Raw genomic sequence first — 25327 nt, forward strand, 5'->3', positions numbered from 1 at the left:
TTCCACGTGAGGCCGAGAGCCTGGAAACTGCTTTCTGGGGCTCTGTCCCCACACTGATTTTGTCTGAAGTACTTAAATTTAGTAGTGACTCTAACTTTTAGTATTGGCAAACTATGGTAGTTTACAAGTGATAAACAATACAAGTCAAGTAAAGATCTCTAAGGGGTTTCTTGGAAAACAATCTAGTTTTTATTATTGCACATCCTGGGCAATATTTTGTATTTCTCAGGTACATGGCAAACACATTAGCTCCATTGTATCCACCTGCCATGGAATGTATCCTGTGCTTGAATTTACTCCCATCTTGTAATTTTGCTCATTATGTAAAAACAACTTAAATAATTTGTCTAAATTATTCTAGGTTTCTGTGAAAAAAGTCAGAATAAAGGTATAGATGGAAACATTGAAATATTTGCACATACATTTGGGTGCATAAATATTAAACAGACATTATTAGAAAACTATTTGAACATTGTTGTTGGTGCTAACATGTACTTTTGAGAAAAACAAAGAGAAATAATGATGCTTCTCCAGTGGGGTGTGTTTCAGAATATATCCTTTCCAACAATAAAACTTACGTATGTAACCATATTACTTAACTTCTTAGCTGTATGATTTGGGGGCAAATTATGGGCATTGTGTGAAAGCACTTAGACATTTGGGATATTTGCATACAAAATGTGGATTGAAATATTTTAAAATACTTTAGTTGTCAAGTTGTATTCCCTGCTGTTTGGATGAAGAAAGAAAGAATTTCTCCCAAGGAAGGGTCTCCTCAGAGTAATTAGGGAATGAATTGTAGAGTATAACCTTTGGAATGGTTTAATCCATGAATAGTAGAATGAAATAAAATCAATAGTTGTCTTTTTTCTGTCCTGTTTTATAATGCCTGTTGGATATTTAAAATTATACAGCAAAACATTTGAAACAATGACTCCTGCTACTTCCTTATACAGTGTATGATCAGTTTAGAGAATTCAATGTTCCAGAGCATAATTAAATCAAGTTATGTAACTGCATCTTAAAATAACTTAGTAAATTTTATTACTGTTAATACCAACTAGTTGCTTTGCCAACATCTTAAGAAGGGACTATTGATTCTGGGAAGAAACCAAAGACTCGGGAGCTTTTGACAGTCAGCGGCAGGAGTGAGTTTTGGTTACAAGTCTCTGTGTCCAGTATGGTTGTTCAGTGGTTGAGGCATGATTTTTATGGGGTAGAGATCTTGAGAGTACTGGAAGAACTATTACAGGCCCTCCAGATATTTTTCTGTTTGTTACTACTCATAAACTGTATTATTTATTCTCTTTCTAATTTTTTTTCAGCTGGGGAAATTTATTCTGAGAAATGCTAACTGCTTTGACATAGTTTGTTCACTCATGGAGAGCACAGTACAATTCAGGAAGCTCTTTTTGCATTCCTAAATAGTATAATTCCAATTGTAAGGCAAAATTAAGGGTGAGGTATAGAATTATCATTAATGGTTACTTATATATTTTACCACATCCTTAGCTTGTTGTTTAAAATGTCACCTTTTAACTAGCTCATTGTTTAAGCAAAATAAGACACTGAAACTACTAGCAAATTAAGCCTATCATGATAACTACAGCTGGTGACATTCTGGTGTAGATGTTGTGGGGGCAATGGCATGCTTTTGTAAATAAATTGAATTTAAAACAGTTCTTCAGAGTTATTTTTCATGTATTTTCCTTCTTTTTCTATGCCTATATTGTGTGTAGCACCTCAAGGTAGGGGTGGTAGTACAAGTAATAAAACTTGGTGTATCACCTCCTACTGCACCATTAAATACCCATGAAGATCATTTAAAAACAAAAACTTATAAAAGTTCTGTAAATTAAGAAACTAATCATCCAAGATCTTTGGCAAAGTCCAGGGAGAGATGGGTTGAAAAATACAGCCTTGAACATCATGCTCGTTGTTCTACTTTCTGAACTAACATAGGACCGAGTAGCCAAAGGTAGGAAAAGACTTGGGCCCAGGCCCACAGGGGCTGGAAGTAGGCAGGCACCGCCCTTTGGGAACTCATCTTGACCCTGCTGGCGCTGGAGTTCTCCATCCCCCTCTGGCCCACATCAGCACCTGTATTGCCAGATCTTTTCAGAGACTAAATGCCCAAATACAGTATGGCAAGAAGTAAAGAAGGATTGAAAAGTGGTATGCTGCATCCCAGGATTCACAGACCGCCATGGCAAGGTGTGGTGAGCGTAGAGTAGTGGGAGCAGGGTGCACCAGAAGTGTGGGCTCAGCAAACAGCTTATTCAGAGAACCCTGCCAAAGTGGTCCAGCCTCAGACCAGCCAACCCAATGAGGAGAACGTTTACTAGGAATCCAGATTTTGAAATGGGGCTCAGGGACATCAATCTGCCTTTGAAATTCAGGTGGCTGAAAAACCCAACCATCCTTTCTGCTGCCAGACGCCAGGGCTGGTGGATCTTTTCCTGTGCTAGTAAGGATGAGTTAAAAGGATGGGGACAGGGCAGGGACAATCTTATGTAAAAAACATGGGAAGATAAAGAAAACACTGCTGTGAAGATTTAGAAGCAACACATAGCTTTAAAAATTATTTTTGTGTAACAAACAGATGAAATTAAAGAAAGCCAGGAGGATATGACCTCTATAGATAGAACAAGCGGAAACAAGGCAAAAATTGCAGAAGTCGGCTAAGATAAGGAAAGAAGATAAACCTAAAATGGAGGAAGTAAAAGAACGAAATTAATACAGCAGCTTTGATGAATTCACTCATGAAATATTCATTCATTAAATATGGATTGAACTCCTACTATGTGCCTGCTTTTCTAGGCATTCACAATGCAGTAGTGAACAAAACATGTAAAGCAGTTATGAAAGATCACCTAAAAGTTATAAGGTTTCTAGTAGAAAAGCTTAGAAAAATAGTTGTAGAAACTTTAAAGGTTTCTAGAAGAAAACTTTTCTAAGTTCATTGATTTCCAGTTCATACTAGTTCAAAACACACACACACTTCTAGATATAGTCTGATAATTACAAATTTTTACTCCAAGGAAAAGGAAAAGTCCTAACATCGTCTAGGCAGGAAAAAAAGAAGTTATCTATATTGGAATAAAAACTGAATTGGTCTCAGACTTCTTTTCTACAGCATGAAATCTCAGAAGACCATCAGAGCTTTGCTAGCCCATCTGGAGTCTTATGTGGATTAGAAAATGGCAGTCCTTCTTTGGAGTTCTTCATTTTCTTCTTGAAAAAGTATCCCAGTATGTGGATTTTGTTATATAACAAGACACGCCTATGTGCTGGAAAGTTGCTTTACTAAACATACATACCTGCGATGTCTATGATGGGAATGGCACTTTCCAGTACACACAACCTTACAGTAACCCTGAAGATGGTGGAGAACATAAGGTTGCCTTCCCGAGAATTCTGTGCCTGCCAAGCTGCCATTCACGTGTGAGGACTTTGGAAAATAGGGTCCTTCCTCGGAAAGCCATTCAAAGATGCACACTGGCTGAGCAAAACTTGAACGCAAATCAAGAATTCAAATATGTGTAAACCACAGTAGGAAAGGACTGGTGGTAAATAGTGAAGCCAGTTAAATATGTAAAGAAATATGGACCAAATATGCTCATAAGTATATAATTACAAGTTAATTATAACAGCCAAAACATATTCTCAATAATAAATTTATTTAACAAAATGATATAACAAGAATCAAGGTCTATAACCTCAGATTAATTTAAAACAATTTAAGATCACAATGATTTAAACTGGTTCTGGCATAAGAATCAATAGTATAGACTAGACTAGAAACCTCTGAAAAAAAATCTAGAGTATATATGTAAGGATGCTAAGATACAATAAAGAACTGAAAAACAGGGTATTGGGAAAATTGGTTCAATATTTAGAAATTAAATTGAGATTCCCTTACCCTATCACATATTTGAATAAAACTAAACATGAATCAAGACTTGAGTTAAATCAGGGGTGGCCGCATGGCTCGATTGATTAGAGTCCGAGCTCTGAACAACAGGGTTGCCAGTTCGGTTCCCACATGGGTCAGTGAGCTGCGCCCTCCACGACTAGATTGAAGACAAAGAGCCACCACTGTGCTGCTGGAGGGGTGGCTGGATGGCTCAGTTGGTTGGAGTGTGAGCTTTCAACAAGGTTGCTGGTTCAATTCCCGCATAGGATGGTGGGCTGCGCCCCCTGCAACTAGATAGAAAAACGGCGATTAGCCTTGGAGCTGAGCTGCGCCCTCCACAACTAGATTGAAGGACAATGACTTGACTTGGAGCTGATGGGTCCTGGAAAAACACACTGTTCTCCAATATTCCTCAGTAAAAAAAAGTTAAATCATTAAAATATCAAGGTGGCTAAGTAAAGACTTTGAGCACAAAAGTAGTGGACATAATAACAAAGGCATGCATCAATAAATTTGACTACATAATAATAAGTCATATTCGACAACAATAATAACAAAGCCACCCTAAATAATTGAATGACCACAACAATCTGGGGAAAATAATTGTAACAAAATTTGTCAACAAGTTCACATTTATGAATCAGTAAGAAAATTATTAACCTTAGTAGAGCTTATTTCACTTACCAATTGATAGAAAACTTCTGATCTCATTGACATCTAAAGGTGTGTTTTTTAAATAATTGTATTTAGTGTTGACTATAGTTGTAGAGTGGGTTCTCATATACTGCTGAAGGGAACTGTGAAATAATGTATTTTGGGATATCGGTTTGATAGTGTTAGGAGCCTTTACTGTTTATACCCTTTGACCAGTTATATCACTTACAGAATTTACTTTACAGAAATAAAGATGCAGGTATTGAAGTATGTTGATTGATAGACTGGTTAAATAACCATCCATTAAATGGTGGTTTTAAAAATTATTTAGTAACAGGTCAAAATGTTCCTTACACAATATCAAGTGAAATAAAAGCAATATGTAACACAATATATCATATTACAATTCCAATTTGAAAACAATTTCCTGGAAGAAAATATACCAAAATGTTAACAAGGGTTATATAAATAGTTTTTGATTTCTTCTTTATATTCCTTTTATACTCATATTCTTTTTATACCCTTTATATTCTTTCTATGAAGAGTTTGAGTATTTTCATAAGCAGTTTGAATAAAAGTGAAATGTTAAATTCTTTCCAGTATCTTCTGCCCTTAATTACATGTGTTTTCCACCAAACATGGAATTGATTTTATGTAGAAAACTTCCATCTATTTAGCTTCAGTCTTTAGGTAAATATGTAAATCATACTGAGTGAATGAGTATGTGTGCATGTGTGTGTGTTGGGGGGAGAAAGGATTTCCATGGTATTGGTGAAAGGATAAATAAGATAATAAACATTTCATTTTATTTCACCCCCTTTCAGGCAACTGTTTTATACAGTAAATTCTGTTTATGAGATGCTAGGAGGGAAAATAAACTAATGAATTTCTTTCTTCAAGATGCTGTATACGTACTAATTGTAAATTAAAATTTGTAGTCAGATCGGTGGACAGTTTTGAACCAAGCAGGACCTTTTATAAAATCAGACAAAGTTTTAACACTTAGGATGCAATTTGAAAAATATATGAGAGACTCTGAGTTTAGAGTGCAATATAGAATGAAATACTGCCTGGAACAACTCTCAGCTGAGATGTGAGCAGTCTTACTCTCAACATATCATGCTGCCCCTTTCTTTGTGCTGTGAGCAGAGTTTCCTCATAGGGTTTGTTTGCCTTATGCCATAGGTAGGTTGCTAGATAGAGCCATTTGAAAAGGAGCAGGGTCAGAAAACAGTATCAGTGTATTGAGAGAGTAGCATGCCTGGAAGAGTTACCTGGTACTACCGTGTTTCCCTGAAAATAAGACCTAGCTGGACAATCAGCTCTAATGCATCTTTTGGAGCAAAATTAATATTTGACCCAGTCTTATATTATAAATTATAAAATAAGATCGGATCTTAAATAATGTAATGTAATATAATAATGTAATATAACCAGGTCTTACATTAATTTTTGCTCCAAAAGACGCAGTAGAGCCGATTGTCCGGCTAGGCCTTATTTTCGGGGAAACACGGTAGGTGTACTAATGTCCTAGCTGATCATCCCCCGCATCACTGTGACTTTGCAGTTATTCCTTCTCAATAATGAAACAGTTAAAATATCAGAAAGAACCTGGAAGGCTGAGTTTCTTTAAGTCAGGAGGTCCCTTAAATATACAAATACGTTGTATCCCAAAAGCTGTCTGTACTTTACAATTCTGTTCCTCCATTAAAAATTAAAAATGTAATATACCTTTAAGAGTCTCCTCAGTAGCCTATAGAACTTTCAGATCATTTTCCCCCTATAACACAAATGTGAAAGACGGTATAATATTTTCTTTTTTCAACCGGCAAATGGGAAACAGAAAGGGTTTGATTTACAGACATCATTATGACTCAGGATTTATCGTTCAGCATAATGATTAAAATGGCCCCTTTTTTCTTTTTTCCCCTACTTTCATGATTCCCCTTGCTTTTGTAAGGAACTTGGGAGGAAAGCACGTATTTTTAATGTTAATGATTTGTACCCTGTTGGTTATTGCCCGGTGTTGTGTCCATTTTTAAAGTCTGTTTTGATTCAGGGACAATGTTTTATTAAAAGACTTGATCCTATAGATTTGAAAGTGTACTCAGAGTAAAACAGAGCAGGCCTGAGTCATTCAGAAGACCTTTCTATATGACATTTTGGCTTTGAAGAATATATTACCAAAAGTATTTTTATTCCTTTTATAGACCAGAATTAGACATGAGTTATTTCACCTAGTGGTGCTTAGTTCTTAGCATTTCCATTTCCTTTCCAGCCTTTATTTTCTTCTCTTCCAACCAAAAAAAAATTTGAGGTATTTCAGTTTAAAGTAGGGTTCTGCTCACAAACTACTTGTTAGTCCAGGAGAGCTAAATAAGAGCGGGAGGCGGTGGTGATGGGTATTTGGTGGCAAATGTTTATCCTGCTTTGGGTTTGAAGCGGCTCTCCATGGGGAAGAGCTGGTGAACAACTAGAGAGGTTTGTTAGGAAAAGGTAAGTGAAAGGAGGAGTCTTGGAAGAGGCATTGTGGTACATTGATGCTCTGTTGTCATTCATCCTTGTGCTTTTGTGTGGCCTCAAGCTGTTGACAATGTTTTGGTCCATCCAGTTCTATCTCCATCTCTGCTCTTTGCCCTTCACCTGCTCTCCCTTCTCCTTTTCCTTCCCTGACAATGTCACAGGATGGTAAGAAAGAGAATTTTGGAACCAAGAAATGAGGGACTGGGGAGGAGGTGGATCTGTTTTTTACTCTTTGGGTTCTTCCTATTCAGCCCCAGAATATACCCCCAAACAATTGAGATTCCCAGTTTGAAAAACATGGGAGAATGACTTTCCCTCTGCCTTTTTTCCTTTGCAGGAAACACATGAAATTGTGGCAATCAAGAAATTCAAGGACAGTGAAGGTATATGTATATTTTTTCTGTATATACGTATATTTAGTTTTTGTGAATAGAATGTGGAAGAGATAGTATCTAGCTGATTAGACTATTCCTGAGATTATAAAGTCTCAATTTCAGAAAGTGAATATAGCTTATTTGTTATGCTTTGTTTTGAAGCTATTAGTTTCTTCTTTGTGAATCGTTTAAAATCTCATTAGAAAATTCATCTTGTATTTTAAGGTACAGTCAGCATTGGAAATCTTGCTTCATATGCTGAATAGAAGGCTTGCTATTTATACTGTTTCTAAATATTATTAAAACGAGAAAACTAATTTGAAGTACTTGTGTGGGTTCACACAAGTAGCGAGGGCTGTGTGAAAGGCTTCGCTATTCAGTACTGTGAACTCTGGTTCCTGGTCAGTTAGAAATACAGGGATAAGTGGTATGCAGACAATATCCAGGGAGTGATTTTATATTTAGAATAAGTCTTTGAGAGGATAAAAGCTTTTCAAGGAGAAATAGTGTACTTGGGGGCCTTGGTCACATGTCCAGACCATTTCAAATGGAGTATGAAAATTACCCTATGCTGGGCAAGAAAGTTTAAAATAAAGCATTTTTTTAAAAGTGCTGTACAAAACTAGGTTAATGTACCCCCCCCCCCCCAAATAAAGCCTTTCTGTAGTTCATAAGGTTTTAAATCTGGACTGTCGGCCATCTAAAGATGGCCAAGTAGAAAAACTGACCATGAAGACACACATGGCCTTTAAGAAGGTCGAGGTATGGGGTGGCCGGGTGGCTCAGTTGGTTAGAGCGTGAGCTCTGAACAACAGGGTTGCTGGTTCGATTCCCACATGGGCCGGTGAGCTGCGCCCTCCACAACTAGATTGAAGACAACGAACTGCTGCTGAGCTCCCAGAGGGGCAGCAGCATGGCTCAGTTGGTTAGAGCGCGGGCTCTCAACAGCAAGGTTGCCAGTTCAACTCCCGCATGGGATGGTGGGCTGTGACCCCTGCAACTAAGATTGAAAACAGCGACCGGACTTGAAGCTGAGCTATGCCCTCCACAACTAGATTGAAGGACAACGACTAGGAGCTGATGGGCCCTGGAGAAACACACTGTTCCCCAATAGTCCCCAATAAAATTTAAAAAAGAAAAAAAGAAGGTTGAGGCATTTTCCCCTTTTTTTTGACAGAGACCCACAGTAGAAACACGTTTTACATCCTAACCCAGTATCTATATATGTAATGTCCTATATATAACTGAAGCAAAAGTGTCACACAATTATTTTACTAATGTGAGGTTCTCCATTTTCTGTTCTTTCCTGCTCATATAAATTCATATAAATGCCTATTGTGGCATCAAATACCTTGATTTCTCCACTAATGAATCACAACCTGCCATGTGGAAAATAGTGCTCCCAGGGAAAGAGGCGCCAGTGTAGCATCCATCCACCTTCATATCTAATTAAGAGGAGTATGACAGTAGCAGCCATAGTACCTTCATCAGCACGCCCTGACTAAGACACCAGCCTCTGTATTTGTGAACAGTTTCATTACCTTTCCCTTAGAGACTTAGCAAACGTTAAATACCCACAAGGGCTCACTAACATCCAGTCCTGGGACATGGAGTCAGTAGTATTTGATGCAACCCGACTGATGTGCTGGTTATTTGGAGCACACGCACATCAGCCAGGAACTTTAGCAGCCATTGTCTCGGCAGCCTTAAAGAGAAGGAAATAAAAAATGACTTTGACTTGTTCTAAGAAAAGAAAGAGAGAGAGAGAGAAAGAAACTACTTCAAATGATGAACCTGTAGTCTAACAGGAAGCAATAGGCCCAGGCCCACCCACTGTGAAACCACTGGAAATGAGTTCTTTGAGCAGTGGCCTTGGGCTAACCACAGGTAGCCAAGAGACCAATGGTGATCTACTAAAAAGAGTGATTGCGACAGTAGATCAAAGCATAACCTTCACATGCGTGTAAAGACTTCTGACTATGCATTCATCTTGTAAAGCACATTGTCAAGCATCAGTTACCACCAAAAATAATTGTCATTAAATTTTTGCAAAGCAGTGCAATGTAGGACATGGATGCCATTGCTTTTTAAAAAATCTAAGTACCATATTCTTTACAGTCTATCCTGCATACTAATTCTTATCTTCAATTAAATGACATATTTGTACCTGTGTTACACCTTCAGAGTGGCAATCAATAGTGTATCTGTTGAAATTCATTGAATACTGAATGAGGTGCTGTACGAGCCATGAAGGTAAATCAGGTGCAGATACTTTCAAGAAGCTTATGACCTGCTAGTAGAATTAAAACCTGTAAATAAATAGCAGTAAAACAGAGTAGAAAGCAATCAATGCCTGAATGAATTTGTGTAATTTTGAGGCGTGAGAGATTGTTTCTAGCTGTGGTATCCCAGGAATGTATGAATAGTGTAGACATTATAGGAAACATTTGATCAGCCCTTATTTCACTGAGCTGACAAAACATGAATCCAACTCTGCCCTTGTCTCTCCTGGACCATTATCAGTTACCATACCTCAGGCGTGCAGCCTTATCGCCCACCCACCTTGCAAATGGACACCTTTGTAGTTCCACCTATACACACTTCTAGAGGGACACTTCCTAATTATTTCTGTGGTAGAATCTGAAGAGATATCCAATTATTCATAACTTTTTAGTTCATTCCTATTTTAAACAATTTCCCACTGTTTCTAGTTCTCCCTGGAAGATCTCATACTCTCTTTTCTGTCTTGACCCTTTTCCTCCTGCCAGAATAGTATCTTGCTTAATGGAAAGTAAGGGGACATGTGTGGTAAACATCCCTTTTGGAGTATGAAGTGTATGTAGATAGTCTAGTACAGGTGAGGCTGCTCATTCAACCCCTATGTAAACCACTTCATTCTGAAAGTTTATCATCTTATATTTCAGTCAGACCAATTATAACAAAACATAGTTTTATAATATCCTTATTGTCATATGGCTCTTATTAATCTTTTATTAGTTACTCTGAAAATATTCTTTTGCTTTTATGATAGTTACTTTTCTAAATCCAATGTTTAAAAATACTTGTGAAGATAATGAAATAATCTTGTAAGAACATTTTTAAACTATAGTAGGATCTGAACTTGGTCTGACCCACATTCAAGCTAATCAAGTATTCTCACGCTGATGATATCAAGGAGTATTTTATGAGCATATATATATTACTTTCTGTTAGCTTTGAAAGATTATGATTGTGTCCTAGTTTCTTATTAAATATATATGTATCCACAAACTTGTATAAAACATTTTTGAAACTATATTTTAAGGTAGACCACTAGTTAGTTTAAGAGGTCCTTATTATTCCAGGACCATAGAGCATTACTTAAAATGGGAACCAAAATTTCATGGTAAATAAAAGGTTAGATTGAGACTTTAAGTTGAGAAAATGGAAATAAAATTACAAAAGAAAAAAACAGGTTATCTTATAGGTAACACAATTTAGGTTATAATAGCAACTATGTGCTGTTTCTTGAAAGAAAGAATCAAGTGTTGTCTTTTGGGAGGAGGAGCAATTTTTCCAGTAAAATTGTAGGCTAGGTCAGTGAACGGCTTTTACAATAAAAAGTGGATCATTAAAAAATACACAAAAGGCTTTGTCAGTTTTCTCTTCATTTTTGTATATTCTCGTCTTTCTGTCTTCTTCCTTGTCGGTGTTTTATTCTAATATAATTCTATCAGATCATTTAACAGTGTCTTTGCCTGTGATTTTTCCCTGAAAGACTTTGACACACTGGTAGGGATAAAAACTCCTGCTAAAAGGGAGGAACGTTTGAGTGATGGCATTTTTATCTGAAATCGCTTCATTAGTTAATATTTTCTTATTTTGATGACTTTTGCTTCTTTATACATCATTGTAAATGTGGAGACTCACATAATGAATTCATAATGATACCTGAATGATAGTATTATAAATTTGTCTCTTAGTGTAAGTTCCCACAGAGAAACATTAGCTAATAAACACCTAACTAACCAGAAGTCTCCATAGAATTAGTTCTGCTCAGTATTTGAATTTTCTGAAAAGACAACAATGACCACAGACCAAGAAGACACTAGAGATTATTTAGTTAAAAGGTACTTTTCAGACTCCGTATAATGATAAATTTAGCCTAATTCTTCTACCCTTCCTAAAACCCTAGTCTTGTACAATGAGATTTAATGTTCAGATGATAATCTTTTTTCACTCTCAGATCGTCATTCTCTCATACACACATACAAATGTCTGCCACCCTCAATTTATTAAATAATCCAAGAGCACTGAGTTAGACTAGATAGCTTTGGACCAGCAAAAATTAAAAACATTGTCTGGTCAGCCTTTACTTGAGGAGATCCTGAGGTCTAGAATTTTCCACATACGTTTGGATCTTCTGATGGGACAACACCTTTTGCTTCTTTGGACTTTTCAGTCTTTCTCTGAATGTCCAGGTGATGGGGCCTCAGTGTATAAGAAGGAGACTGTCAGAGAGCTGTGTAGCACTCTTCCGCTAAGATGGAGTTGAGGTTGTGTCTCTGCTTTTACTTCAAATAAAATGGCTTGCATTCATTTCCTGCTGCTTATGTTTTCTGGAGATAAATATTTTTCTCTTGGAATGGACATATTTATTCTTCTGAATCATGGGAAAATGTTTAAGATCATCCATTCTTTCCTCCAGTTTATTTCATCCTTATTTTCACCCCAACACTAGAAAGCTCTATCCTGATCTGTGGATCAAGGGAACTCTGGTCTCTTATTTTGTATAATGGTACAAAACAAAAGTTCATAATCGTTGGTCCTTAAATTTCAGAACTTGATTTCTCTGTAAGAGAGGCCTTGAAACAAATGTTCCAACACTTGGTTAGACAGAGAATTCAATTAAGTAAACTTGAGCCTTCTGACTAGTCATGATTTCACCCCACTTGCTTCTAATGTCCAAAATAGATCTCTTTCGAACTTCAGGGATTCTTCTAGGATTTGGTGAACATATTGCACCTTTCATGATTAATAAATTTCCATTGTGCTTTACCCGGTTTTCATCTCTGAAGATTTAAGGGTTCTGTCTCTCACGGTATACATGGCAGCAGCACTGTTCAAACCCTCCCGGCCGTGTTAATTGCCCTCCTGTTGATATTCCTTCTTCAGTCAGGGCAACCAGACTCAAACGTAGCACCCTTTTGGTTTTATGCAAGGATGGGTTGACTTTTATTCCCCTCTAGCGTACCTGTTTAAAGTTCCATTTTGGGGGGCCTCTTTGGCTCTATACAAGAATGTTAGGGTTGTGATTTTATAAAATAGGTTACAGCTATTTCTGGATTTCTTTTTCAAGCCCACAGTTCTTTAAAAATAGAGTTACAATAGAGTTTCAGCTCATCTTTAGATTTTCCTCTTTTCATCACTTACCTTTACATGTCTTTGGCTCCTGTGATCTCCCTTTTTAAAAATTATTTTCTTTTACTTTAGTGACTCTTCCGTTCTTGATTTTTACGTATGTTAACTTGCCTTGCTGGCAAGCTTAGAAATAAGTTTATTTTCATATGATTTCCCTCATGTGGGATAAAAAACTGGAAGCAACAAACGAACAAGACAAACAAAAACTCATAGACACAGACAATAATTTAGTGGTTACCAGAGGGTAAGGTGGGAGGGGGGTGGGAGATGAGGGTAAAGGGCATCAAATATATGGTGATGGAAGGAAAACTGACTCTGGGTGGTGAACACACTATGTGATATATAGATGATGTAATACAGAATTGTACACTTGAAACCTATATAATTTTATCAACCAATGTCACCTCAATAGATTTAATTTTTAAAATGGAGGGGGAGACATAGGTTTTTTTGTTTGTTTTTTACTTAATGTTCTTTTTCCCCCTGTTATTTAGTCACCAGTCAGTAGAATTTATATAACTTTGCCAGAGTTACTGCCTTTTCTAAGCTCAACACCCTCGGTGGTAACTGATGACACGTCCATCCGCATGCACATCAGCAGGAATTGCACGGAAGTACCAGCTCCTAGAGCTGGAAGGACCTTCAGCATCATCTACCGTATTTCCCCGAAAATAACACCAAACCGGAAAGGAAGCCCTAGCATGATTCTTCAGGATGACATCCCCTGAACATAAGCCCTAATGCGTCTTTTGGAGCAAAAATTAATATAAGACCTGGTGTTATTTTCGGGGAAACACGGTAGTAGGACCCCAACCCCAATTTATAGCTGAGGAACCCAAGACTGCACAGCTAGTCAGTGGTTCCGGGGGACTAGGATGCAGACCCCAGGGTCTTCCGGGAGTTTTGCTTCCGTCCCTGGCATGCTGCTTTGCCGCTCAGCTGAGCAGTAGCAGAGTGTAGACCTGAACCTGGACATTCCGACTCACTCTGCGAGGCACCATGTCCCCTGCCTCCCTGTGTGCTGCTCAGTGTGACATTCCCTTCACACACCCTGAGAAAGCTATTCTTTCTAGACTCGGGTTTTTTGTTTGTAACCTGGAGGAGCCTGGCCTCCACATGGAGTCCACGGGATTCTGTCAGCTAGAAGGCAGGGACTTCTGTGCCCGCTTCCAGAGGCTTTGCTGCCACCTTTAAAAACCTGCATCACTGAAGTATGCTGCTGCTTTCTGAACCTCTGAGAGAAGCATGTGTAAACAGAATGTGCATTTCTTTTTCCCATCATCTGATCATTTAGTGCCCCAATTTTCATAAAGTGCAGGGTAGGTCAGGAATCTTAAAAGTACTCAGATGAACAAAAATGATAGGCTATCCCCAGGAGTGAAGCGTGTGCATTTTGCTTACAGTTAGGGAATTAATAACTCCATTACCTACTTGTTCCCACTTATTGCAATCTTAGTGTCAAAGTGCTTACCTCAACTTTTAATGCCAATTGATTGATATAAGTTAGAGAAGCCTTCATTCCCTAAAAAAAGAAGAGTGCTCAAAGGAGATGGTTTGGAGACTACATGCTAAGTGATTTTCTGAGCTTCTTGTTTGAAGATTCCTTTCTCTTCTCTCTATAACCATTCTTAAGTAGAGTCAGTATAGATTTGAATGATGTATAGGTAACAAAGTACCAAAATTCAGTGAAGTTTAGGCTCACAATCAATGAGATTTTAACGAAGAGAAATCATTCATTATTAGATTTGGAAAAGGCCATAGGATTTTTTAGAGTATGTGTGTGAGGGGGTGCCCATTATTTATTTTATGAATGAAAAGTTAAGTGGCTTGCCCAAAGTCGCATCTCAGTTAGTCAGTTAAAAGCGTACAAAATCTAGGCTTCACATTACTGCTGCCCACGTCTTATGAGAAAGAGAGCAAAGATTTCCTCATGGCACCAGTGAAAGCATTCCTGTGGGAAATGTTTGCTGAGCCCCTCTTTGTGCCGGGTCCTAAGTGGTTGGGTGTATATGGTTGAACAGAAGAACTTAGACCTGTCCTCCTAGAACTGCTGGTTTAGCAGTGTTGGCCACACAGATGGTCAACCAGTAAGCAAACAAATACATAAGATGGTGAGAAGGCCTGTGAAAGAAACGTTGGGAGTACTGTGATAACAAGGAATAATGGGGATGGACGCCTGCTTTGGTTCAAGCTTGTGAAGAGTGACATTTAAACTGAAACCCGAAGGAGCCAGCCCTGTAGTAGAATGAGACTTCTGGGCAGAGGGAACAAGTTCAGAGGCCCTAAGGTTGAAAAATAAAATTTGGGGCTATTTTGGGAACTGAAAGACTGACATGAGGGAAGAAGCAAGGGGCATGAGATAGGGATGGAAAAGCAGGCAGGGACCAGGTCATGAGAAAGCAATACATTTATCACTTGCTGAATTGCTTCCTGGTTAGAAGATCACTTGCTTCTTATTGAGATGCGTGTGACATTCTATGTCTTAGAGATAGGTGGGGTTTAGTTTAAATACCCCGACCTTGAGGGTAACTCAGATGGGATAGCAGAGAAGCAGGTCAGTCTTCCTAAGACTCAAGTTTGGAGTGTTCCCTCGGCTTCAGCAGTTCTAACAGTTACAAAACATCCCTTCTCTGGCGCAGCCGCAACTTGCAGAACAGCTGGCCCTCTGTCCCCCCTTCCCCAATCCTCTAAGCCACTTTGGGAAGTCCCCTGATGACATCACACATGTTCCCCCTACTTTCAGGTGGCCCCTACTTGTGTCATGCTCTTTTCCCCTGATGCAGGCTGGGCTGGTTCACGGCCTAAGCCACTGTTGGCCTTAGCTGTTATCGCTGGGTCTTGCCTTCCTTCTGATAGGCAGTCTCTCTCTCTCTGCTTTTTCCTAAGCTGAGCTCCAGCCTTGTCCAGCAGTTCCCTTTACTGAAGTAAGGAGAAGATTTCACTTGTGTACCAAAGGATGCTCACTGCTTCAAAGCCTCTGCTCTTGTTAGTCTCCTTTCTTTAAACTCAATTTGGCAGTTGGGATAGAAAATCATTTGAGAAGTACTCCTGGCACTGCACTGAGAATCTCCCCGCCTCCTTTGGTCCCATTCAGGCCTTTTCCTCCTGCGTATCTTGCTTAGGAAGTATAGAAGGCACCTTAATATTTCTTACCCCTAGCCCCAAACTCCATTTTCCTCCTCCCAGACATGCCTGAACCTGAGGGTCGCACAGCTTAGGCTTTCAAGCTAGGATTCTGACCCTTGCCCGAAGCCATGAGGCCAGATGTGTTTCAGAATCCATAACTTTTGGACTTTAGAATGGAAATGGGGCGCTTTACTTGCGCACCCTGTAATCAGGTACTGTTTCTAAAGCACAGCATATGAATATTCATACTAAGTGGGATGCAGGAAGCCTGTAAGTGGGCTCAGGTTCAGGTTTTGCCTTTGAAGAGATTTACCATAAACTTAGAAAAAGTGTTCAGTTTTTAGACTTATTTTTGGATTCTTGGAATTGATGAGGGATTATGAACCTGTATCCTTATTTATACATATGTAAACATGGTAGTTAGAATTTCCCGCCTAAATCATAAAGCCTCATTTAAAATGAAGTGTTACCATCTGTGCTCCCCCTGTTAATTAGTCCATTCGCGTTAATGTGATTTCTGTCCTTCCTCCATATCTGTGGGGGTTCTCATGAGTGACGTTGATGATATGGAAGGGTATGTTGGTTCAGCATAAGTTCTCCGCCCCAGTACAGCTACACCATCTGGGATGGACAGATGGACATGCCACAGGACGACGTCAGGAACCTGTAGCAGCTGCTGTTCAGAGAGAAGATCAGACACTTCTAGAATTCCCTGCAACTTGACTGTGAGCTGCATTGTGGGTACCTGGCACATGACCTCTGCTCTCAGAGGTGACTGACGTGCAGCCCGAGGAATCAAATGCTCTTTTAAGCCAAAGTTTCAGGCCAAACTTAAAAAATCAACTGCTGTAGGCACTGCATAGAACCTCCTCTGCACACTGATATTGGTTCACTCCTTTTTACCTTTTTAAACTCCTTCCTCAGAATGTAGTGTTAGAGTTAACATGACAATGGATTCACATGTCGTATCTGGAAGTCTGTTTTACACATATACTTTGCAATAAGGAATATAAGAAAATTCAAGCAGAAAATTAGGTTTGTGCTGGTCAAGTAAGCCTTTCTTTAAGTTTCTTATTTTTGATCCTTTCAACAAGAAAAAGTGATGTTTAGTTATGCCAGCCTTGGACTGCTTATGCAGAAGTACTCAAAGTGCAAAGTGAAATTAGTATTTTCAGTATTCTTAGAATTTTTTGAACAGTAGTTTGAAAGCTTTAATTTTATTCTATTCGCCATTGTTTATATTCTAGAAAATGAAGAAGTCAAAGAAACGACTTTACGAGAGCTTAAAATGCTTCGTACTCTGAAACAGGAAAACATTGTGGAGCTAAAAGAAGCCTTTCGTCGGAGGGGGAAATTGTACTTGGTGTTTGAGTATGTTGAAAAAGTAAGTCACTAATTGATGTTGTGAAGATTTGCCTGATTCTCTTATTTAGGGCTGTTTTGACACTAATCAAGGAAGTATTATTTATTATCTAGTGTGACTTGTCAAGGTACTCATACTCTGAGGCCTTTAAAAATGAAAGTATTACCCATAATCATTGGAGAAGTCCTGCTATATATTGAAAGATTTTGTACAATTTAACTGTACAGACATACTCTTAAGTTTAAACAGTGTATTGATTGGGCTTCTGAAATCTTACAGTGTGTGTTCAACAAGTAATGTTTAGATTTGGTCTATTTTAATTAAACCTAAGCAAGACCTCTGAGGGAGGGACAAATACGTTGGAAGTGGTGGGGCCAGGTGGTAGAGGTATGTGTAAGGTACTCACAAGCATAGGATGGCGTCCGAATCAGACCTCGGGTGGAGAGTGAGTGGGCTCACGAAGGAGCCTTTTGTGAATCGCCAGTGCTTTGGCTTTATCTGAGGGAAGGTGTGCCGGGAGGCGAAAGGTGAGGCCGGAGGGAGTAAGACCACAAGTAAGAAACTGGAAGCACAGCAGAAAAGAAGAAAGGCACAAAGTGTTCTAATTCTCTGTGTACTTGCTTTAGTGTATTTTTTTAAAAATTGTTAACTATTAATGACAGTTTTAATGATGTGACCTGAAGATAAATGTACGCTGCAGTAATCAATATTGTGCACCTATGATTTCTTGGCTCGCAGCTGACCTTCATCAGTGGATTATTGTCAAGAACTTAAACCAGTGCCTTAACAAGAGTAAAATAAACTGGAGCCAGACGGACCTCTTAGAGGTTTCCTTCACCAGTAAAGAGGTGGCTCCTGCTGCTTTCCTTTGTTACTATCTAAAGAAGATTTAGACTGGAGAGGTTTGTGTTTGCTTTAGGTCAATTCCCAGGTGCTTTCTATGTCATAAATGACAGTATCACCACCACCATCATGATCATGAGATGGAAAGCAGTGTTGCCAAGACTACTGACCAGTAATGTGGCTTTTGAATTAATTCAGCCTTTACAGATTCTTTTTCTATTTAAAAAATATATACAGTAATTTCATTACAAGCAAAAGTTGAAAAATATTACATGGCTCTTTGTTGTTTTAAACACTGTTTGTGTGTTTCCAAAATCTGTTTGAAGGTTTCTTTTTCTGTGTCAATTTACGTATTTCCCTAAGAGATCTTCCCCACCAAAGTGAAACTGAAATTTGCTATTTTTAAAAAAAGTTATAAAAGGATTGCTGTAAAATCAGATGCTCTCTGTATTATTTTCAGTTGTCAAAAATGATCATGACATTTGTAGCTTTCACTGCCAAATAATAAAATTCTGACAGATCTATTTCAGTTTATCCTTTTTCTTTCTGATCTGCTCATGGTGATTGTTCACAATTGGTAACAATTTAGTAGGAGCAAATGGAGAAATCACCTGTGTGGATCAGACAGTCTGTCATGTCTGAGATCTCTCTGCTGGTATGTGGCAGAGCTGCTACCGGGTTTCCCCGAAAATAAGACCTACCTTGAAAATGAGCCCCAGTTAGGATCGTCAGCCAGTACATTATGACGATGTTCCAGAAGAAGATGACATGACTGTATTTGAATAAATGTAGATTGCTGTGCATGAAAAAGTAAGACATCCCCTGAAAATACACCCTAACGTGTCTTTTGGAGCAAAAATTAATATAAGACTGGTCTTATTTTCAGGGAAACACGGTACCAGCCCTCCAGTCTTCTGACCTCCGGGCCTGGGATTCTTGCCCTGGCCCTGTGGGTTTTCAGTGGAAGGTGACCATCACACCCTCCCATCAGTGGCAATGCCTAATGATTGACGATGCGTCTCAAAAAGGGAAGGAGAAAGAAGTTCTTAAAGGATAGGGCTTGTAACAGAGACGCAGGATCACAGGAGCTTAAACAAAATAGAAGTTTCTTTCTCACGAACAAATATTCAGGAAGGCAGTACAGAGCTGGTAGTAACTGCTCCACAGCTGTAGGAGACCCAGGTTGCTTCTGCCTTTTGCTCCATCACCCCTGAAATGTGGCCCTTGTCCTCAAGCTCAAGATAGAGCTCCAGCTACCATATCCCATTGGCCAAGGCTTAGTTGCATGGCCACACTTGCTGCAAGGCAGAGGGGAAATGTACTCTTCATTCTGGCCATCTATGCATCCATTTACAAATTGTATTACTGTGGAGAAGAGAAGAATGGATATGGAGATAGTCCTCTCTGCCACCGGGGGATTTAGAGTTGAATACGAAATGACACACAATTTACTTTCTCTGTTACAAAGCCCTCTTATTTCCCTTGGGCATTTGGGACCTCCTATGCACTTGTTAATTGAAAAAGGCAGTTCAAGTGGATAATCATTAAAAAATGGTGCATACATACTTTCAACATTTTATATTAACTTAAAACATAGCGATACATGTTTACCATTCTTCGGAGGTAGAGTCAAGGCCTTTTGAGTAGCGTTCTGATGAGTCTTTCTTGCATACATCATACTCATAATGCATCAACTATGATATCCTGTGTCAGCTTTTTTAAAGTGAAGCAAAAGCTTAAAAGCATTGCAAAGCACTCTCAGTGCAGAATCCTGATTGTTGCCACCACCTGTCCTTGCCAGTGTTTTTATGGTTGCTGCACTCATATTTGATTAGACAGCAGTATGTTTGGTGACTTTTGTTTATTAAGTCTTTCCAAAGTATTCAACTTAACTTTCTTATTAACAGCCACTCTCTTTCTTTAAAACATTATTTCATTGGTTTATACGATATTATAAATATGTATGGGAGTGCTGTGCACAAAAAACTGACTACTTATATGTATACAACTTGACTTGTGGGAACAAAATTGTGAAGTTGTATGAGAGTAGCGATCTTCTGACTTTTTGGTCTCAGGACTTCTTTACACTTCTTAACATTATTGGGAACCCTAAGAGCTTTTTATTAATATGGGTTTTATCTGTTAATATTTTTCCTATTGGAAGTCAAAACTGAGCAATGTAAAAATATTTATTAAGTCATTTAACAATAGCAATAATAAACCTGTATGTATTAGCATAAATACATTTGTGTGTCAGTTATTCTTTTAAGTGAACACTGGTGTTCCACAAGAAAAGTGGCTAGGTTAGTTTGCAACTCAAATGCCCAAGTGCTTTTCCTCAAGACAACCGCCATGCTTTGGTGTGCGGCAGAAACAAGTGCTTTATGTGTATTCCTCATTTTAACATGTAAATTCCTAAAATGACATGTACTCAACAATTAATGTTTAATAAAAGTAATTTTACTACTTCATCAAAGACATACTTACCTAAACTGGTTTGTTTTTGTTTTAACTGCAAAGTTGTGGCATTGAAAAATCCAGTGCCTTGATTCATGCTAAGGTGCCACCGATTTACCCATTGTTGCTTTGTGCCATCAATGTAAATGCCAACACAGTGAAAAAGGCTGAGTGTTATGACTTCATGGGCCCTCTGCAGTGTCGGAGAACCGCCTCCAGAGAGCCACAGATCACACTTTGAGAACTGCTGTCCTTCGTGGTCATCTACAAACAATAAACTCTAATTGTGCTAATAAACTTAGTCTTGTGCTTTACAGAGGGAATGGAGAATGTTTGGTTAACCTGGAAATTCAGTGAGACTGGTTAAGTGGCGTTTCTACGTAATAAAAAAGTTGCATGAATTGTAGAATGCTCTCTGACTCCAGACAAAAATCCAGACTAAGATTTTTGAATATTGATTTGTTTGGAGTCTTGTGAATTTTTATTTCAACAGTATTTTCTAGCCTGTTTTAATTTTTGTACTGATTGTATTGATTACTGCTAATCTTTGGGAGCTTTTCTTTTTTTTAAAGAATATTTTCTAGGTCTCCCAGGAATATTTTCAAGGTTTGATTTTATTGCAAAGTTATATTAAAGGTGCACAATGCACTGTGTTACTATGACTGTTTCCCCCTCCTTTATACATTACAGTGTCTTTACTTTGGATTGCTTTTCCTTTGAAAAATGCTAAAATGATGCCTGAAAGGTTTTAGGGAGAATAAGAAGCACACAGGGTTATTATTGGGGACAGCACTGGGGAGTAGTCAAAATGGAATTTCTTTTAAAGGGGAACCTTGATTTAATACAATATCCTGCTTCAGCATGAAAAAGGTTATAGATGGAAAACAAAACAATTTAAAAAATGCAAGCTGTGTATTAGATGAATTATCATCCAAGATGCTTTTATAAATTGTTAACACATGATGTGTGGGCCTACCTTATTTTGGAGATTAATTGCTCCCTGTTTAATTTTTAGAATATGCTTGAATTGCTGGAAGAAATGCCAAATGGAGTTCCACCTGAAAAAGTAAAAAGTTATATCTATCAGCTAATCAAAGCTATTCATTGGTGCCATAAGAATGATATTGTTCATAGAGGTAAGTATGGAATTTTTGAAATGGAAAATATTAAAGCATCAAATAAAGTTAATAAAATATTTCACGTTACTGTCATAAGAATAGTTCCACAGGTCCTGACATTCCATTTAAATTAAATACATTTTGAAAATACAGGATATGAAACACTGTTGGCCTTCCTAGTCTCCTTTTGTATCACCAAAAGGATGGACAGCAAATTTATTTGGATATTATTGTACAACCTCTGTGTTTATATAACCATATCTACCCTTAACTGCAGAAACATCTAGTGATATAAAGAACTCAACAGATGCAAACTTTGACGCTTACTTGGATGGGGGTTGGGGGCCCTCTCCATTGCCTTCTGGTCCTACAGGTAGACCGGGTAATGTGCAACAAACCCAGAATCTGGTTTTGGATATGGTCCCAAGTGACTGAGTCCCCATTGACAGTCATTGCTTATTCCCTTGGAGACCAAGATCTCCAGCCCATACCTTCACCTTCTGATTTAACCTACCTGCTACTGAAAAGTGTCCATTGTTGCAGGTTGCAGGCATGATTGACGTGGCATAAAGGCCATGATTATACTTCCATAAACTCTTTTATTTTGACCTTTCTTGCCATGAGTTGGATAGTTTATGGCAATAAAAGGGAAATGACTTTCTCAGCACCATCTTTAGCTCTACACCATTTATCTTCTTCTGATAATCTCCCTTGCATTCCAGAGTTTTACACTAATGAGACACAAATTGATAGAATAATGAAGCTAAAAGATGTTTATCAGAAAATGTTGCTATATCCACTTTTTGTCTTTGAATTGTCAAATAAATGAATATTACATTTTAATTTACCTACACAAACACACAGGGAGATCACCTTAAAAAGAGTCTTACTTTAAGAATAGCTTAAAGGTATTGTGAAGAATGCTAACTCCTAATATTTCTAGAAAAAGACTAGAAATATTTTAGGAACTCTAGAAAGAGTTTATGTTTTTCTAGCATTTGACTTTCATAGCAGTTACCTTATCCAGGATGGCATGGGTACATCACCAAGTCCGCTGGACATCTAGTGTGTATAGTAAAATAACAATCTATACTACGGGTTGAGGATATTAATAAGGAAGTCATTTAGCTGCATTTCCATAGTGATACTGTGATTTGGTTAAGTGGATAGTGAATCAGTGTTTGTGAATTAGCCACAGAAACCATGATTCTGAAATCTACAGATTTCACTCCTACCTCTTCCCTTTCTCCATGTTCACCTCTACCATGTGACACAGATGATGGGTGCTCTAAAAACAGAATTGTGAGATGCCTCCCAAGGGAGAATTAAACTATTTTGTGTACTTCTACTCCTCAACTCCCACCACATCTTCAAAAGATCCACGGAAAAAATGAGAATCTTATCTTGACTCATTCAGTATAGCTTCAGCATTAGACAATTATAATTGTGAACCACACAGAAAAGTTAAAGAGATACAAATGTAGATACAGAAATAACACAGAAAATGATAACAGTAAATGTATCTTACATGTATTTTTCCTCCAGTAGATATAATGTTAGCTACTCACTCTCATGTGTGTTTTTAAGGTATCTTGTGGGTGTAAGCATTTTATATTCTATCTCCAAAAATTTGTATTATTAGTATTTTGTAAACTAAAAATGGTTCCTTGAAATGTGGTGGCCTAGATTCAATCATTCTTAAATTCCTCTCAGAGATGCAATTAATGCCTTTAAGATTTAAAGGAAAAAAATATATTTTTGAAATTGTGGTCTACATGTTGCTCAAAAAGAAATTAATCGAAACTTTATGTACCAGCATAAAATATATTACTCTGTTTTTCGCTGCCACAGGTTTCTATTCAAATCACTCTGGATATTTCTAGTTAGGTGCTATTATAGTAGTCTAATGGTGTCAATCAGCAGCATATGGGACATTTTTTAATAATTGTTTTTTAATCTTGATACTCCAGATATAAAGCCAGAAAATCTCTTAATCAGCCACAGTGATGTTTTGAAACTGTGTGACTTTGGTAAGTTAAAAAGAAATTGAGCCCTTTCTAAGTACAATAATCCTCCCTTATCCACAGTTTCTCTTTGCATGGTTTCAGTTACCTATGGTCTACCGAAGTCTGAAAATATTAAATAGAAAATTCCAGAAATAATTCATAAGTTTTAAACTGTGTGTCGTTCTGAATAGTGTGATGAAATCTCATGCCTTCTGCTCTGTTGCACCGGGGTGAGAATCACTTAGTATCTGTCTCAGTTATCAGATCATCTCTGGCGGTACCCCAGCACTAGTGTTCAAGGAACCCTTATTTTTACTTAATGCCCCAACGCGAAAGAGAAGCTGTCAAGTTCTTCTTTTAAGTGAAAAGATGTGTATGTATAGGAAAAACCATCGCACATAAAGGGTTTGGTGCTGTCTGTGATTTCAGGCATCCACGTGGGGGGGTGGGGGCGGTGTGGTTCTTGGAACATATCCCCAAGCGGGGTCTACTACACAGAGTTAAGATCATATATAGATAGGTAGCTTTTACAGGCATATTAAAAGTATTCTTTATGTTTTGACTTAAAGTAGCACAGGAACATTCTATTGGGTCATGTATTGGAAAATTGGTTGCTGGAAGAGTACTACTCTCTTTGCTCTACATAGTCTATTACTTTTTCTGTTTTCTACATTGTCTGCTCTTTAAAAATTCATCATGCAGTATTTATTTAATGAGAATTCAAAGCAAATAAATGCACGGGCATGTATTCATAAGCCCAACAATGAGCTCAGAAAAAGAATTTTATAGGAAATACCACTGTGGCCTTCTGGTTTGAATAGGATAAAAAATATTTTAAATATTTTGAAAGGTTTATAGAAATTGTTTTAGACATAATCATAAATACTAAAAATTTGTCTATGTAAATACACGCTTATATGCAAAAGTTATGTATCTGTAAGGTCAAAAGACGTTTTTAGAACAATTCCATTTATTCTCTTTAAATAAATGTTCAATAAATGAGATTAGTAATCGATGTATAATATTTCAGCTCCTGGTTGAATGTATAAAGTTTTTGAGTTGTACTTTTTTTAGTAGAAAATTGTGCATTATTTCCCACATATAAAACTATATTAAGCACTATTAAACATTTGAATTAAAATAATTCAGAAAAGTTTTAAAACTATAGGGTGTTTAAGTCATGAGTCATTTTTTTAAAAATTATACTTTTGTCTAATCCATATGCTGAAAAATGACTTTTTTAAAATGTGATTTTTTTCAGATATTCAAATATAATCATAAATATGATATAAACCTCCACATGTAAATGAGAATACATTTCCTTTCATAAACAGAAGTTTGCTTAGTGCTTAGTAGATGGAAGGCACAAGTAAGAAATGGAAGCATTCCAAGAATTCACTTTAGAATGACCGATTCTGTCCAATGTAGCAACTGAAAGCATGTGGAGTTATTTTCTCTCAGTGTTTCTAAAGAACTTGAATATAATGAACCTGCTTGCTTGAGGAAAAATGTTTTACAGGACTTAATTTTCTTCATACTTTATGATG

General features: G+C 37.7%; 1 protein-coding gene across 3 annotated transcripts in view; it reads left to right on the top strand.

The window, feature by feature from the left end:
- The window catches only part of CDKL5 (cyclin dependent kinase like 5), a 162025-nt gene that overhangs the window by 87098 nt on the left and 49600 nt on the right, over positions 1-25327 (top strand). For all 3 annotated transcript variants that reach the window (XM_019755452.3, XM_019755453.3, XM_074324175.2), the window contains exons 4-7: positions 7431-7476; positions 17241-17377; positions 21672-21792; positions 23745-23804. In XM_019755452.3, coding sequence (XP_019611011.1) covers positions 7431-7476; positions 17241-17377; positions 21672-21792; positions 23745-23804 — 364 coding nt within the window. The remainder of the gene's footprint in view (positions 1-7430; positions 7477-17240; positions 17378-21671; positions 21793-23744; positions 23805-25327) is intronic.

This window comes from Rhinolophus sinicus, chromosome 18 (assembly GCF_057876585.1).
Source record: "Rhinolophus sinicus isolate RSI-liver-muscle chromosome 18, RSI-T2T, whole genome shotgun sequence".
In the NCBI taxonomy this organism is placed as follows: Eukaryota; Metazoa; Chordata; class Mammalia; order Chiroptera; family Rhinolophidae; genus Rhinolophus; species Rhinolophus sinicus.